The sequence below is a fragment of the Strongylocentrotus purpuratus genome, unplaced genomic scaffold, assembly GCF_000002235.5.
Source record: "Strongylocentrotus purpuratus isolate Spur 01 unplaced genomic scaffold, Spur_5.0 spur5_contig_858, whole genome shotgun sequence".
Classification (NCBI taxonomy): Eukaryota; Metazoa; Echinodermata; class Echinoidea; order Camarodonta; family Strongylocentrotidae; genus Strongylocentrotus; species Strongylocentrotus purpuratus.
Genome location: NW_022145566.1, coordinates 162064 through 180386, shown reverse-complemented (window position 1 = coordinate 180386; position 18323 = coordinate 162064). Strand labels below are relative to the sequence as shown.

Below are 18323 nucleotides of genomic sequence, written 5' to 3'. Positions count from 1 at the left end.
AGAAGACAGATAGTAATGATATTTTGATATTAATGAAAATCATTTATTAACAACAACGATATATATATATAATGATAATAATAAAGAAACCACGTATGGGAAAGAGAGAGAGAGAGAGAAAACAAAATTGGCCCTTGATTTCTTGAGTCGTTATTTTCTTTTCGATGAAGTTTCTTCCCCGCAAGCACTAACTATAAGCGCTTACGACGATAGGGGCGCGGTTGAAGGGCGAAGTTGAACGCGGATCAGCGGAGCGGCGATAGAGCTAGAGCGAGGCGATCGCGACAATTTGACAAACAGCAGTACACAGTGTGTGGACGCGGCCAATCTACGCATGCGCGTAAGGTGGCAATCACCTGTACTGTACACAAACGACATATTTTGAACGTAAGCTCATGAAAAAACACTCCTTGATGTGCTGTTTGAGGACAGACTTTGATCATAACTGACATAATTTTGAAAGGTATGTATTGTAGAATTTACATAGATTAAAGCAGAGGAATGACAAAGTTAACATAGTTCCACTAAGAGAAATGAAACCTGCCTTTCTTAGATAGAAACGCTGTGCGGATTTATGTCCTGCTTGCTCGGCCTACCTGCGCCCTTACGCCCTGGTCGGTTGTGCGATGCGGATACTGCCGACTCGGCCGGGTACCACAACCAGTCATGTCCAACTAAGTAGACTCTACTTTAGTCTTTGCCGTTGGTATAATACTCAGATCGAATTAACGAAGATAGATATATAGATCTAGTCTTGTTTTTTTCATGCTCTGTCTTCGGAATATCTGACATTTTCTTGATGCCAGGCGCGGTCACTCGCACCGATACAGATTGACATTAATGACAACGTAACAAATGAATGTCCGGTGGATCGTGGATGGTGACGTACAGCCTACACTACAGGTCGGGCTGACATCTAGCCAGTACAGTGGAAGCGTTTTGTTAGGTGGTGTGACTAAGCTATTATTATTAGACGCGATGTATCATTATCTTCTTTCATCTCATTCTCAAAAAGGAGAACATTTCAGCCATAATAATATGCCCTTCCCTCAAATTATATACCAAGAAGAAGTGTGGAAATTCTGAAAATCATTCAAACTCAAATTTCAAACGTCGCTGTTGTTTTCTTTGAATTTTGAAGCATTTGTTGACCTGGATATGTTTGTGACCGGTACATTGATGTAAGAACAGACCATGTATCGGGTATAGCTATGTGAAATGTTGATGTGATGGTTGATATTTTGTTCAGAATTACAAATGTATGTGGCCAAATTTTGAATAAAAATCCCCAAGAAAAGAAAATGTTCTTAAAATGTATAGTACTAGTAGATCTTCTTCTTCTTCTTCAGTAGCAGTACAGGCCACCGTCAGTAAGCAACTCTTTGTACCGGTATGCCTTATTTTGGATGTTGACTAAGCTAGATCAGAATGACTGTATTGTTCAGGATACATGCACAAATATATTGTCTATGGAGTGTGGGAAAGAGTTGCTTACAATGAAATCAAGAGATTTTAAAATTCATTTCTGATCGACCTGTACTTTAGTAAACTTCAGCATTTTTTTCATTTTATCCACCATCAGATTTTCTAAGAATTTTCTTAGAATTTATTTTTTGTTGTGCTTCTTTTACTTGGGTTTCCTTCTTCCTACTTCCTATGACTGACAAAAGTTTGACTCTAATCCTTGATTACAGTGAAGAATTAAAAAAAATCTTACAACACTCATTTTCTTTTAAAGTTAATTGCTCATAAAATCTTTCTCAGCAAATATAAAATGCTTGTATTAGAAGTCAAATATCTGGAGATAAAAACTTGGCAAGGGATTCATGATTGCACTGTAATGACTATTTATACCGCCTGTTTGTGATACTGTAGTGCTAAAAACTTTCCTTTGTTGTAAAAATTTGTAAACAGTTGCACTTTTGAGACTAAAGGTTATACATGTATGATTATTTGTTTCATTATTAGAATGGTTGTTTTTAACCATTATTGAATGCAAACAGTAAAATATTAATTAATGACTCCAGTGCCTTTTTTATTGGGGGAGGGAAGTGATCATCAGTTTCATCTGGTCATGTGAAGTAATCTTTATCTTGTCTCTTTCTCTAACAGGTCCCTCAAGAGAGAGCAGAGTAACTTCATGTAGATACAGACCAAACATCCAACAGAATTGAAAGGAGTTGTGGATGTGAGATGATGTCATCTATCTCTTATTAGATGGCCCTTGTTTCATCAATAACTGCCACAATGAAGGATAAGAAAAACTCTAAACCACCCAAACACTGGACCCAGAACATTCAGGAGTGCGCCGTACGACGGGCTGCCGATGGTGGAATACACTTTGCGGTGGGTGGAGGGGCTGAGAATGGACAATTTCCCTATGTCCATGATCTTCGCACTGACAGGATTGTGCTGGAGTCTGGAAAGCTTCATGTGGATGATATACTTTTAGAGCTGAATAACTATAAACTAGCAGGATATACTCTTTGGGATTTAAAATCATTGATCAATCACCTTGGCGCTGAAGCACTTCGATTTAAAACATTGAAGGCTGGTAAGTCTTTAGATTAATGTCTCTGATCAGTAATTTGCAAATGGCAAAAGAATATTTACTCTAGTTTACATTCATTCTATGTGTTTGAAGTTTTTATACCAGATGAAAGATATATTTGTCATCTTACATGAAACTTTCCATCATCCAATGCTGGAGACTACAGTGTAAATGTACATCAATTTGTTTTCTCCTTTTTCTTCACATTGCTAGTACATACATGTACCTTGGAAATTGACATGTACTGCTAAGCTAAATGAAGCTGAAAACAGATTTCAAGTACTTCAAGTTAAATTTTGTACACTGTTCTGTGGCTAATTTGTTGTACTTGTACATACATGTACAGGTTAAACCAAGTGATGCATTGCCCCTACAGTGTACATTGTATATAACCAAGTATCGATACTGTTGTGTACATGTACAGTTGTACACAGTTGTAGATTTGACTTGTCTTGTAAACTTTTAATGCATTGTGTATTGTTCCGTCTGTGGTGAATTTGGTGAAATGAATTACCCCTTAAGAAATCATGTTCATCTCACAAAAATGTCTTTGTTATTGTGCGATCTTCCTAAGTAAACCTGTGTACATTAATATTACTCAGTGGTGTGAGTAATAATTTATTTACTTCATTTGTGACTTTGTGTAGAATTACTGGACTTTGAATCATTGAATGTACACAAACAGGGTTCAGTTCTGTCTTTTCTTTTTATTACAAATGTAAATAGACTTTTTATCTTGACCTCAAATTGAAGTGATATCTCATATTAAAGAAGTTAAAGGGATCGTTTAACAATGTTAAATCTGAGATACACGGCCCTACGTGTTATCAGTGTTTGTGATATGGTGTAATATTGAAGCCCTAAAAAAATTGCGCTTCAAAATGATCAAGAAGTGCCTCAAAAAAGTAAAAATCTTTGAGTGACCGGTTTTACCATACTTGTTTTCCCCAATAGACTGTAATGTTATGAAAACCGTCAGGCGAACGAATTTCAAAATTTGTAATTTCAATCATAAATATCTTGATAATCAGACAGGCGATCGGCTTGTAAAAGTCACGGGGTTCCTGACTGACCTAAAGGTTTATAATTATCATTGCATCATGAGCTAAATCCAGAATTTTGTTTCAGAATCTGAGACAAAGTTACCGGATCCCTTTAAGTCAATGTCTCTTTTGTTACTACTACAGTACTTCCGCAATGACAAAAACATTTCTTGGTAAGCCAGTTCCAGAAAATCTTGAAGCAAATCAATTAGTTTATGGAATGGAAATAACTGAAACATTTATTTAAAAAAATCCTATTCACTGAAACCACATTTGCTATTGCTCAATATGCAGTTGGGATAACTGTATAGCAGAGTGGCTTGGCTCTCTTGTCTATCTGTGATCATTACTCTGCTATAAAATCATCCTCAAAAATATGGGCAGAATTCTTTCTTTTTTTTTACAAAAAAAAAAGGTAAGTTTTAAACATGTTAATTTAAGTTTCATTTAAAGTTTGAATCTTTTCTTTCATTACCTGATCTATATTAAGATTAAGGGCTTCCCTACTGAATATACTTACATGTATGTTTAAAAAAAAACAGTGCCTTATACATGTAGGCCTAGTATATGAAATTGGTCAGTAACTCAGTAAGTTATTACAGCTGGGAGCATGATACCGTCAGGTGAAGCAAAGTAAACTCTACAGTCCCACGTGTACATCTCATCAACAGCTAATGTATTGAACAGATGGATTATTATATTGTAGTTTGAGTAAGAGCAAGAAGGGCTTTGAATCTGTGTCAAAGTGTAGAAGTCCATGCCCTTATGGCTCTGAAGTCTGAACAGACGATGTTATATTTTCTTCTTGCCGCCAATATACCATAAATCTCTGTGTATAAGACGCACCCCTATTTTGGGTGTACATGTGGGTGGTGTCTGCAAGATGTGATTGGTTATCATGTTTTATGATTTTGTTTTGTTTACATATATTTTTTATTGAAATACTGTACTAGTAGTAGAGCATTTCAAAATTTGATTTTAATGTTTATAGTCCCATGTACACATACACTGTACATACACTGTACATGTAGGCCTACGTGATTATACGTTAACTGCAACTTTGCAGAATTCTTGGACAATTTAAAGACTAGAGGGAGGGTTTATAAATCAAATGACAGGGTGATTGACTTACAATGAATAGACAGACACCAGCAGGTACAATTGAATGTTCTTCATACACCCGTGTCCAGGTAAGGGTAAAATAAAGAGGATTATCAAATTCTCTTCTATGACTGACTGAATGCGGAAACCTTCACCACAGTATAAAGGAAATTGGGATCAGTTAGCGAGGAGGAAGTCATCGAGTGTCAAGAACCTGTTGATCAGGAAATTTTATTTGGAGAGGAATCACCTGGCTGTGCGTGCAAGGCTCTCCCCAGATAGACTTCTTCTTCTTCACATATTGACAGTATCTAATAGAGATTGATCTGTGCACCTGTCGCCTTATTTTTGCATATAAAACCTGTCATAAAAACGGAAGGAAGATATTTATAAGTTTTTGTTAATGTGAATGCACACACGAAGAGCCTACTTTCTCCCATCCTACATGTACATGTACATATACATGTATGTGTACAGTGTGCCTCTATCGCTTAAAAGGGTAATTACAATGTACCGGTACATGAAATATGGGGTGTTACAATGTACATGTATGTACAATTGGGCTCAACTTAACTTACATGTACATGTGACAGGCCTTTCACTTATGAAAGTCTATATGACCTTCATGTACGTGTACACTGTACATGTAACATATTCATAACAAATGTAACACACTGTTTGTCATACATGTATTTCAATCACATTTCTGATTCTGAAAGATGGAGAAAAAAAGAAGGAAATTAGACACCTGGAAAAAGATTTTTTGAACAGTTTCTTGAAGAAAACACTTTTAGTAAACAGTGCATGAATGGGAGAGATCAGTACGGTATAATTCCTAGTTCTGACTGATGCCTAAATATACTGTACATGTGGGAGAAGAGGAACCCCACTTGCATATTATTACTATCCTTCCTTTGTATCATGTTGATGACTGGTCTTTTTGTTGACTGGTATTGTAATAGCCGAGTCAGTTTTTATTTATCTCTCGCGAACATGTGGGCCTACATGTAGCTACTTTGATATTGACCACTGAACTTTGATTCAAGGAATCTGAAGAATGTGTTGCTTCTAATCCATTTGCACACACCCACATTGGGGGAGTTGTGATGCCTTTCTCTTTGTTGGGGGAGGCTACGTAGGCGTACACGGTCATGTGCATTCCAAGTCTGAAATGGACTTACATTGTATGAATAATATCTCCCATGGGTTTGTGACAGAGTGAGTAAATATGTCAGTATAGCTGTACATGTACATGATGTATGCCATTTACCTTCCATACAAACTTTTTACCGTAATCATTGTCAACTAAATCCCAAAAGGCAAAAAACCTGAACTCTTGAGATCCATGTTATAAATGGACTGCATTAAACAATACAATTTGTTAGTACAGTATTGTATGCCCCAATATTGTACAGGTATTGTACCTTCATACATGATCGTTTTAAAATGTGGGGGTGTATCCCTTGTTTCATCCAGCTGAGTCCAGCTTTAGATCATTACCAGATGCGGCCTTGTGAACTACATATATTTGGCTAAATATACCAGTATTATTGTTTTAACAATGATTCTGTTCAGTAATGCCTTTTTGTTTGTTTTGTTTTTGTAAAACATATGTACATGTACTGTACATGTAAATAGAGGCCAAATGTTGCATTCAATTACTGTAGTCTGTAGGTGGATACACACTTGCTCCAACTCCAAGTTTACGTACCAGCAAATATCCTTAATTTATTTGTAATACGTATCCCACATTTATATGCAATTTATTTCTTAATTAACATTTGCATACATTTACCTCCCTGATCTGTGTGTACTGTGGTCAAAGACACAGCCATGCGGGTAGGTCATCAGCAAACAGGCAGCACAAAAATAAGACTTTAAAATCCCTCACTTCCATGCCCTGTCTGTTTTTCTTGTGACCTGGGCTGACCTCTCATTTGCCGCCCCTTGCAAACCTAGGCACTTATGATTTATGATCACCAGTGCATGCTGTAGTCATTGGAAGAGCTACACTGGAATTCCTGTCATATTCATTCCATTTTTATTTATTGTGTACTCCAAGTTGACCAGATTGTTTAGGTTGTAAATTTTCATTATTGTGCATTTGTTGTTTTACACTTTACAGTACCCAGGGGGTCGTTAGATACAAAGCGCAGGGCAGTTGAGGATAATTAGCTAATTACATACAATTATCCAGGGGTACATGTATGTGTGGTCTTACAAGTATACACTGTACACGTGTAGTAGTTTATGGACGTACAGTATTGTACAAAGTTTGATCATGGTACTCAAATAGAGGGTGCTCATAATTTGGTTACAGTATACAATCAGTATCAACTTTGTATACATGAATTGTTTTTTATGTGAAAACATGAACTTACAAATACTGTAAATGCAGAAATATTTGCAAGAACATTATATTTCGGGCTAAAATAGGCAAGCGCGAATCCTATTTAGAACCCACAAAATTATAAGCATGACTTCATGCATGTTTTGAACGGGTAGAACTGCGTGCAATGTGAATTTAAGAATCCGCAAGACCGCAAATAAGTTTTGGGGTCGCTCAGCGTGAAAAATTTATCACACAAAAATATTAGAATTTATAGTAGGTGTAAGGCCTTCATGTACAGTATATGTATCTTTGAGAATGACCAAAGTGTACATGTACACTGTTCTATAGTTCTTTACAAAAATAGCAATCATTCTTTTGGTGTTTTTTTTTTTCTTTCTTGCCCATTTGTTCAACACATGTATTACTTTAGTTTTCTGGTATCGTGATGAACTGATGATACAGTGTTAAAGAGAAGGTTGAGTTCTGGGAAGAGGTGAACAATAATTTGTGAGCATTACTCATTCTTATTATGCAAGTGTGGAAGAACATCAGTTAAGACATGTTCCCTGAAAAGCATGGCTCTTCAAATGCCTTCATATTCTAAATATGCATGTAACATCGTAAAAATCGGGGGCCGGCTTTTTACGCCACGTGTTTGTGTAGTCCCATATACATCTTTCTGTGCAAGTGTTTGTAACTTTACCGAGACTTGGCCAAATTTCTTATCATTTTGATGATTCCAGAACCTTGCAATACACACAAATTCTTATAGACCCTATGCTAGATGATCAACCTTTTCTGGTCGGTTCCACACCGTTTCTTTCACAATGCAATCACATGACCAGAACTCAACTTCATCTTTAAACATCAGGATATCTTTTCACAAAACTGCCATAAGTACCCTGTTCGCTGTATAAGTTTGCCGACATCCCATGTACATGCTTCATTGGGATGTCAGCGAACTGTACTTCTGATGGCTTCATGAAACGCTGGTCTTACACCCCTTATGAGCCACGATAGGCAATGGGCCAGTGTACTTTCTGAATTGTTACCGTTTGAAACTTCAAAATCAGGGGGAGTGTTTTCAGTTGAATTTGAAAGCTTCCATTGAAAGTTACTGAGCCCGTAAGCAATGAAAGAAGTGTAGGGCAGTGTTTGAAAGGGGAATGACACACTCTGTTGACAGTACAGTCAGTCCACAAAGGAACTGTTTTTTATTACCGGTATACAATGTGTAGGCACAGTGTACTTTTGAAACTCCCACCTCTGTAGTCTACATAAATTAGAGGAGGTAGTAATTCTGTGTCATATTCATTGCAAGGAGGAAGAGTCATTCATAGTGGGGAGGGAGTGGCCTATTGGGAGAGAACAAAAAGAAATGGGCTTATGGTTCTATTCATATCATGAATCAGGTCCTCTATGCCAGATTTGTCTCTTCTATTGGAATACAATACCAAAGTGTACATTCAGGAAGAGGGGGAGGGGGAGGGTGTGAAGAAAGGGATTAGGGATAAGCATGAATTGGCATTCATGAAATTCTGATTTGAGTCACAGAAATTGATTTTGTTTTGTGATTATGTCCCCATTTAGTGTAGAAATAAAACATGTCATAAATATGGTTTCCAGCAGTTTTTGCTGATTTGTTTATAGGTTCATTTCAGGTTTAATCAACAGTTCATAACAACAAAACTGCATGCCATGCAGTAATATTCATGTCAGAATTATTTGATATATATGCCACTTCATCTCAAATATCTCAAATATAATGTAATTACATTACCAGAACTTATGCAGCTGACAGCACACAAAAGCAATTGTCAGACCATACCAGGCCATACCGGTATATATATGTACTGTATGACTAATCATGATCCAATATTTCTGTCGACTGAAATTTTAGCTCAAAATCACTCTGCCTGGTATGGATGACTGATGATGTAGGTTGGAAAAATTATGTATTTTGATGGGTGTGTCCCAATCAAGACTTGTCATATTGATCATAATGGATGACTAGGTGTACACATGTTTGATGTTCATTTGTACATGTAGTCCAGGTACCTGTATTGTAGATTTACAGTGTACATTTGTGATAAGAATAGATTGTGTGGAAAAGGTTCATATTTTAATGTCAAGTTTAGATGATGTATGATGTTACTTATAAATCCCAATACTTGGATTTCTTGCCTACAGTTGTATGTACAGAATCCTGTTCATGTAGATCATTCTGTCTGTACCTGTAGCCTACCATGTACTGTGCATGTACCGTAATGTACATGTATACTGTAATGTACCTATACTTTTAGGCTTCATTTTTATGTAGGCCTCCATTCACAGTCATTGGTAAACAGTTTTGTGATCTGGAAATGCTTGATATAAACTGTAGGTTAAAATAAATAAAGACATTGCTGGCTCATTGTCAGACATGTAGAGTACATGTACGGTAGATTATATTTGCATCCATCGTGTTCAGTCAGCTGGCTAATAAATCAAAACGCCAATCTTGTCGGGCTATTGACACTTACTGCTAATTGTGACCTATTATGTACATGTCCGTAATTAACATCTGGGTGTGGTGCTATTAACTCATCTTGGTGGCTTTGATGAAGTTAGAGATGAGGAAATACTTGCTGCTCTAACACTGAAGATTTGTTTGATGAGTCAAGCTGTCTATCTATAGGTATGTCCTCATCAGCTTGAGATCGCCAAATAACCCGCTATTTCTGATTTGGGAAATAAGCTTGAAGTTACAAATCGCGTCTTCATCAGCTAGAGACTCGACCTCAAAACTTGAAACTTGAGCTCGAGATATTTTGCTCAGCGTTTGCCCATAGTGCGAGTCTTGGGGCTGGTGAAGTTGCACCGGACAAAAAGCAGGAAATTTTGCCAAATAACAGGATATTTTGCAAACTAGCCCAAGATATCTTGGGATGATTATCTCGACCAAATATCCTGCTAATTGCTACTCCGCAAATTAGCTGGATAATTTGAGATCGGGATATTTTAATAGCGGGTTATTTGGCAATCTCGAGCTAATGAAAACAGGCCTCATGATGGTTCTCTGTCACTTCACAGGGGCACTTTCACTCATCAGTTTTAACATGTGTGAAGATCCTGATGTACATATTAATTCTACAGTGTGATTCATTTTAAAAGGTTTTGGACTGTTTATAAGTTAGACTTGTGAATGAAAATTGAATGAAAAGGATGTTCTCTATTTTATTGATGGTATACTTAAAGGGATCCGGTAACTTTGTCTCAGATTCTGAAATAAAATTCTGGATTTAGCTCATGATGCAATGATAAATATAAACCTTTACATGTAGGTCAGTCAGGAACCCCATGACTTTTACAAGCCGATCGCCTGTCTGATTATCAAGATATTTATGATTGGAATTACAAATTTTGAAAACCTGCCTGACGGTTTTCATAACACTACAGTCTATTGGGGAAAATGAGTATGGTAAAACCGGTCACTCAAAGATTTTTACTTTTTTGATGCACTTCTTGATCATTTTGAAGCGCAATTTTTTTAAGGCTTCAATATAACACCATATAACAGACACTGATAACACATAGGGCCGTGTATCTCAGATTTAACATTGTTAAACGATCCCTTTAATAGATGTGCTCTTGTGCAGGTTCAGTTGTACAAAAGTTAAATGGCTATCCAACCCTTGTAAAGTTGTAATGAGTTCATTTGAATGAATGCAGGAATATCCTTGCAACAGAATGGCAAAAGTATGAAATAAATCAGACCAATATTTCTCACAACACGCTTCCAGATTCAGTAGATTTGACTGATTTTAGGGTCTTGAGCATTGCTGGCCTTAACAAGAGCAATGGTAATAATTACACTGTTTACACAATGTACAGTGTATTTACATATCAAGCTTTTGAATTTGTCCAAATATGACAGGAGAACTAGAATTCTTTTGAGCAATTTATGAATAAGATCTGAACAAGTACATGTACATGTGTAATACAGGTCACAGGTTAATAATGACCACCCCTTTCGACTAGGGAGTGATATAATGAATTACAGAATTTCTAAATTGAGTAGCAGTATAAAAATAGGCTGCACAGACTACATGTACATGAAAATAACTATATTCACACTTTTTTGACGTCATTGTGTGTCTTTGTGTAACTCTCACCTGTTGATATTCAGAGTACATGATGAGCTTATTTTAATTCGATTCATGCACTTGTACATGATTCATACTCTCATATGATTCATATTATCTCTGTTATTCTACCAAAGGACTGTGACAAATCCTGTTTGTTTGTGAATTATCCACATATCATGCTGATTAATAGGGCTTATAAATATCATATTGCCCTAGATTATTTCTATCTACCAGTAGTCTACATTCCAGGATTGATTTAGTATTTTAAATACATCTACAGTTCTACACAAGTACTGTGACAGTGATACCACGTACCATGTTATTTATTAGGTTTATTAGAGATGCATATTTACAATAAATTCTCATTTTATTATGAGAAACCTTGTTTGTTCTCTTTTTTTTTATTTGGGTACTCAAAAACCTAATTACAATGGTATACAAAGTACAGGTTTAATGATTCAAATGAAAAATACAAAATTTTGAAAATGTTGCCTAGTTTTACCATGTTTGGTAAATTGGTAGCTATGACATATAATGTATGTGTACTCTGATTTTATTTCGCTTTGATAAAAGGGTGAAGAGATTAAAAACTTGGGTCTATCCTTCTTTAATTTACACCAGTATACAGTACATGTACTAACAATCAGGAAAGGCATTGATTAATACGAATACAGTTTGATCTTTGCATCCGAACAGTCTTTGGAAAGATGACACCTGCACCATGTTCGTAAGTTTTTAACTTAGATATTTGTTGGTACATGTACATGACAATTTTTTTTTACTGGTACAATGTATATGAATATTCATGTCCTTAGATCATATATATTTTAAAGATTTTTGTTTGGCTTATGGCGACAGGCTGCAGAGTATGAATAATTGGTCTGTAGTCTACAGTGTGTGAAAAATTGCTCCTTATAAATGTGTTAAAATGTAGAGAGAGAGAGAGAGAGAGAGAGCGTAAACTTGCTAACACCTAGCACCTGAGCAATGCAGGCTTAAGCTCTAGGGCTATAATTCTTCATGTGGTCAAATTTGCATGAATTAGTAGGGATTTTGTGGGATTCCGAAAGGTCAGAGCCTGAAACCTGATGTAAATCAGAGATCGTGTTCGAACTCTCCCTAACTTAAATCCTGGGGGTTCTTTTGGTTACCATGGCAATTCAAGAAAGTAATCTGTGTTAATGTGGATATTGGGTTGAAAATTAGTTGGGAAGCCTTACATGGACTTTCGGACCAGTTTTCTAAATTTGACCTTGCCTCGTTTATTTTTTATCTTGTATATTGTCTGTTTTTTGTGTTCATAGTTTCATACTCTTGGCTTCCATATATAGCAGTTATTTTAGAGGAAAGTGTGTGCATGTGGGTACAAGTATTATTGACTTTTTTCAGATATAAACCATGTCAATTAGATATGATTATGACTATTTACATCTGAGGACCGACCTACAGTTCTACATACATGTACATGTATATAACATCTTTATCCAAAAGACTTTACTCAGCTTTCTAACCATGGAGATGTTTGAATAACTTTGTAAGCAATTTAGGCAGATAGCTGACCAGACTGCTAGACCAACTCACATAAATACATGTATGTTCCCTCCATGTACATAAAAATAACCCATGTGTTCATACATTCATATTGACTTCTTTTCATTCACTTTCCCTTTTTTTATCTTCCATCAGGTCAAAATCTTCCAAAGGACTTACGTCGGTACCTGACCATGCGCATGCCGAAGGGATCACCAGACCATGATCTACAGCAAACCATCAGGGAAAATCTCTATGTTCGCACAGTGCCTTGTAAGTAAAGTTTTGAGGAAAAACAATGTCAAAGGTTATGTAGTACGTGTAGGTGGAGGTCAGAGGTCATAATTTTATTGTGCCATTGAGGTGCAGCTCTAGATCAGCCAGATCATTAGCTGCAGCTCCATTGTACCCAAAGGTTTTCTTTGAGGATTAAATTCAATTAATAGCCTTAGTTGCTTTACCAAGTTATTGAAGAATTTTTTCTTTTTTATGTTTAAATGTGCTCAAACTTTTAATATTGGAATTTTAGGCCAATGTTCATTATCATTTTTGTTCTTTCTTTATAGCACATACGTGTTCATGTAAGGCTTAGTTTTACAATAAAAATATGCATCAAGGTTAAATGTAGAGTTCTGATTAAAGTGTCAAAGAATCAGTGGAAGCAGTTCATGTATTGGCCTACATGCGAACAAAATCAATAGGTTATACTGGTTCATAACTCAACCTGGAAAAATCTCTTTAAAAGTTTTGGGAAACTCAAGACATGCTAAAAGATGCTGAAACATTGTATTCATATAAAAAAAAAAAATACAGAAAGTTGAGTTGTAGTATTACTGTAGTAGGATTGGTTGTATGGGTTGGAAACCAGGGAAATAAAATCTGAAAGATTATTTATGGTATGTCAACTATGTGCCTCACTGGCATCTTGGACCCACTCAAAAGACCAAAGGCAGTATAGGCTCATTTCCACCCACTTTTGGGTTCTGCATTGGAGTGCAATTTTGAAGTAATTCAATTTATTATTATTATTTTTTTGGAGAGGGGGGGGGGGGGGGGTATTTCAGTTTGTTTTACATCCTCGTTTAAAATTCACTGTCGCTCCTGATGACATGAAGGGTAATCCTTATGTAAATGCATGAGGATGTTGAAAGCTTTCAGCCAACGCCCATTTCGCCTACATGTACATGTACATGTTAACCAGTAACACAGGGGAATTTACCATTTTGTAGGTCTCTACCAGCCATTCATATCATATTTAAAAAAAACGCACTCCCTGTATTACCAGTCGTGGTGCTTATGAACTGAACATTGACATAATTTCATGTACTCCATTTGCGCCTGTGACCCTCCTCAACATTATCTGGCTTTAGAAAATGACCTTAGGCATGTGTTAGTGGTACACTTATCTCATTATAAATCCTCTCAAGTCATTCACCTCCAAATTCTTTATATAATTCTCTTTTCTCCTATCTCACTCACTCTCGACTTTCCCTGTCCGGTATTAGAATCTGGATGTTTCATGGTTGTTTTCTTCAGTTTGACTATTTCAGATGGATAACTTCCAGACAAAACAAAATCACTGTTTACTATCACTCTGTACAACATGTGGGATTGTTTATTTATGTATACCATTCAATACCAATGATTTACCACATAGCATCCAGATTGAAAATCTGTAAATTTCTCAATTAGATGTCAGAGATAAATATTTAATGCAAAAGCCCATTTTGGACCCCTGTAGTATTAGTGTACATCTATATGGGCCATTAGCAAGGCCCACTTAGACTTTTAAGTGCATGTGGACAATCCATATAACATGTACATGTACATGTATTAGTACTAAAATTCTATGTCCCATATTTATCACAAAATGCTTCAAGAATCAACAAATTTGACTTATTTGAGGGTCTTGAGTAATGCAGGCCTAAACAAAAGCAAATTGGTGTTTAAAGTACTATACGCATATGATCGCCCTAAAAATCTGTTTATTTGGATTTTCATTTTTATTAGCTGTGATTTACTTTATACATCAACAGTAGCTAAACATCAAGGAAGATTAGCATATTATGAAAGAAACCAAGTATTTGGATTTCGTGTGCCCGAAAAATCAAAGATCTTATCAGTTGAGAAGATACACATGCATATTTGATTGACAACTGCTACTGCTGGTACATTAAAACATTAAATCCAGGAAATCCCAGATTTATTATGGATTGGATAGTTCTTCATATTTCCATGGTGATACAATAAAGTAAGATGCTGTGACACTTTTTATAAATATATGTAAATCCTCCCTTTCTACATGAATGCATTAAATCTCTCCTTCATGTCCAATGTACATGAAGTCTCACCCAAGCCAAGCTTATCAACTGGGTATCTCTCTACCGATATAATTCCTGAAGCCTTATTTTTACATTGTACATCATAAATAACTGCATTGAATAACTGCATTGAATAACTGCATTGAAATATCAGTGGCAAATGAAATTACAAACGGGCAAAGTGTGCTTCACATTTCCAGGTTATGTTGTTTCCAGCTCCTCATTTGTATTGATTTACAGAGCACAAGCGGCAAAAAAATATTTCAGTTACTAATGCAAAAACTACTTTCAACATTTTTGAATTTTGTATTAACAAAGTCCGGGTGTAAAGTTATTTAAGATAACTTATTCATTTGTTTACAGAATCGAAGAATAGCAACGAAATATGAATACAGACGTAGTAAAGCTTTTTGTCTTGCACTCATCGGAGTAAATCACAATAACGAACAGAAAGACGAAATCAGACAAAACAACTAGCGGAAGCTAAAGGAACAAAATGTAAAGCTTTAGTATGCTACTCTTTGATTGTTTGATTGATTTATTACTTTATTTTAATTTAATTTTAGTCTGTTTATGAATGTAATTTGCATAAATTGTGATAACTTTTGAAATTGATATTTCTCAACAAAAATGACTCTGCCGTCTTGTCCCTTTCATAATTTTTAGAGGTGTATGCAGAAATGTTGATACTTTCAAGCTAAACTTCACAGAACTCTGAGATCATGGAGGGACTATCAGAGAGCCCCCATTCTCTTAAACTTCTAAAGACACTCAGTCCCGTAGTTTGTTATCTCTGCATTTAATGCAAATGATACAATGATCACATGAAGTTTAAAGATCTTAATATCGGTTCACAGCAGAGTCAGAGCCTTCTAAAAATTGAACAAAAAACCTGAATTAACTTATAGATCTAGATTAAGTGAAGGTAATATTGTGAAATTGATTGCACGAGCCCTCAGCCAAACAATATTGTGTGCAGTTAAACATACAGTGCATGGTTTAAGTTGTTTGACTCTTGGCATGGTTTGCTTCACTTGGGAAATAGAAGGGAGGGTATCTAACCCTCAGAGTAACATGCTTAACCTAGTACTTGATTAAAGTAAATTGAGCGTAGACTCCTTTGAGATTTATAAATAATTAAAGGTGCGTGTAGAAAAGTATTCACTGATTTAATACATGGCTATACCAGTATGTTATTCAACAATTCCATAGAAGGTTTAACTACATGTAAGTCTTGGTGTTGATCATTAGTTAACGCTGTTTTTTATATTTTTTATATTAAAAAAAAAATTAAGTATTCACACCTTTCTATACACATTTGTAGGTGATTGAATACATGGTCAAACCAACATTTTATTCAACAATTCCAATAGAAGGTTTGTGTCTTGGTGTTGATTATTAGGTAATGCTATTGTTATTGTTGATTTTTAAAGTATTCACACCTATTTACACATATTTGTAGGTGTTATGCTAATACTCTATGCAGTTTCATGTCTCTAAATAGTGACCTTTTTAACCCAATGATTTTTTTTCTAATCAACTTCTGTCCCCATCTCTTTTAATCTTCCTCTTTCTCCAGGTACAACGAGACCTCCGAGGGAAGGAGAGGTGAATGGTGTAGACTACAAGTTCCTCTCCGTAGATGAGTTCCTGGCTCTGGAAAAGAGTGGTCACCTACTAGAAAGTGGTCTTTTTGAAGGTATTTGCGGCCAGATGTACAAATCTTCTTGTCTTGGCTGCCAGGGGCATGTTTTTTTTAAAACTGCCAGATGTCTTAGTTCTTGGACATCTCATAGAAATGTGTTTTTTAAATAAAATATACACTCGTTTCAATTAGATGTCCATGAACTTAGATTTTGGATGGTTTTGAGAAACTTGCCCATGAGGCATGTCTGCACTATCTCGAGATTGCCAAATATCCAGCTATTTAAACTATCCCGATCGCAAACTATCCAGCTAATTTGCGTCTTCATTAGACCGAAGTACGAATTAGCTAGATAGTTGGTCGGGATAATATCCCAATCCCATCATGCACAACGATTTCCGGTTTTCCGTGTTTACTGGAGGTATAGATCGCATGTGCGAACCGGAAATCGTTGTGCATGATGGGATCGGGATATTTGACTCTGTACTTCGGTCTAATGAAGACGGTCGCAAACTATCCCGCTAGTTCGGAAATAGTGGGATATTTTGCAAACTAGATCGAGATATCTTGGGATATTATCCCGACCAACTATCCAGCTAATTTGCTACTTCGGTCTAATGAAGACGCAAATAGCTGGATAGTTTGCGATCGGGATAGTTCAAATAGCTGGATATTTGGCAATCTCGAGATAGTGAAGACGGACCTATGGAGGCTATTTTTCATTACTTTCCTTTTTTTCTTTGGGAGAGGGTAGTAGTAGCCATTTGTTTAGGAATTAAATTTACTTCAGGATCTCATTCTTTTCAATACTTCTGTGATGGTGTGAACATTTTGTTTTATACATCCCTATAGAAATAAGGAGTCTGCCGGCCAGCAATTGAAATCATGATTGAGAGAAGTGTTATTTAAAATATTGTTAAGGATTCAGCAAATTTTCTATTTTTCTAGTTGGACATGGTTATTTATTTATTTATAACTCGGCCCATGTCAATAACTGAAGAAAAAAAATACAAAGGCAATGTGGTACAATGAAAATTTAATGGATGTTCAAAATTTCAAATAAACTCTAAAAACAAATTACAAGTGTAAGTTCAGTCGGGGTCCAAAGACACTATGAAAAACAAGACAGGAATGTAAAGTATGGAAACCTTCTTCAGAAGGGAAGTCATGCATACTCACCAATGACATGGTCCTGTACAGATTTACAATTATTCTGAAAACATTCATGTTAAATAGACAATAGGAACAGACGACTGATTAGCAATGCTTAGTGTAATAACAACTACAACAATTACACATGAACTCTTGATACTGTCTACTGTTTTTTTCTTCTAGGTGGGATGTTTGTCAGTAGAAAATGAAAAAAAAAAGTTTAAGGGAAACAAAGAAGGCACCAGCACCAAAAATAGCTTCCTGATTTATAAACAAGTCTGAATGATATTTTGAAGGCACTTGTGACATTGATTCAGCAAGTTTAAAGTTCAATTGCAGAACACTTTTTGTTTGCCTCCTGAACATCCATCAACATCCATCAACACTGAGAGAGTTAAAATTACAGTCAACATTGCTTAAAATATTTTGTTGACATGTCATCATAGGTTTTCTATGCTTTATGCCATGAAGCCACAGCCTTGATTCGTGTCATTGTTGGTTGAGAGATGCCATTTAGATCA

At 35.9% G+C, this 18323-nt stretch overlaps 1 protein-coding gene across 2 annotated transcripts in view; it reads left to right on the top strand.

The window, feature by feature from the left end:
* The first annotated feature begins 312 nt into the window (after positions 1-312).
* Positions 313-18323, top strand: part of LOC115919017 (membrane-associated guanylate kinase, WW and PDZ domain-containing protein 1-like) — a 66316-nt gene continuing 48305 nt past the window's right edge. For both annotated transcript variants that reach the window (XM_030997068.1, XM_030997071.1), the window contains exons 1-4: positions 313-463; positions 2113-2554; positions 12841-12957; positions 16585-16704. In XM_030997068.1, the coding sequence (XP_030852928.1) occupies positions 2218-2554; positions 12841-12957; positions 16585-16704 (574 nt within the window). In that variant the 5' untranslated portion in view covers positions 313-463; positions 2113-2217. The remainder of the gene's footprint in view (positions 464-2112; positions 2555-12840; positions 12958-16584; positions 16705-18323) is intronic.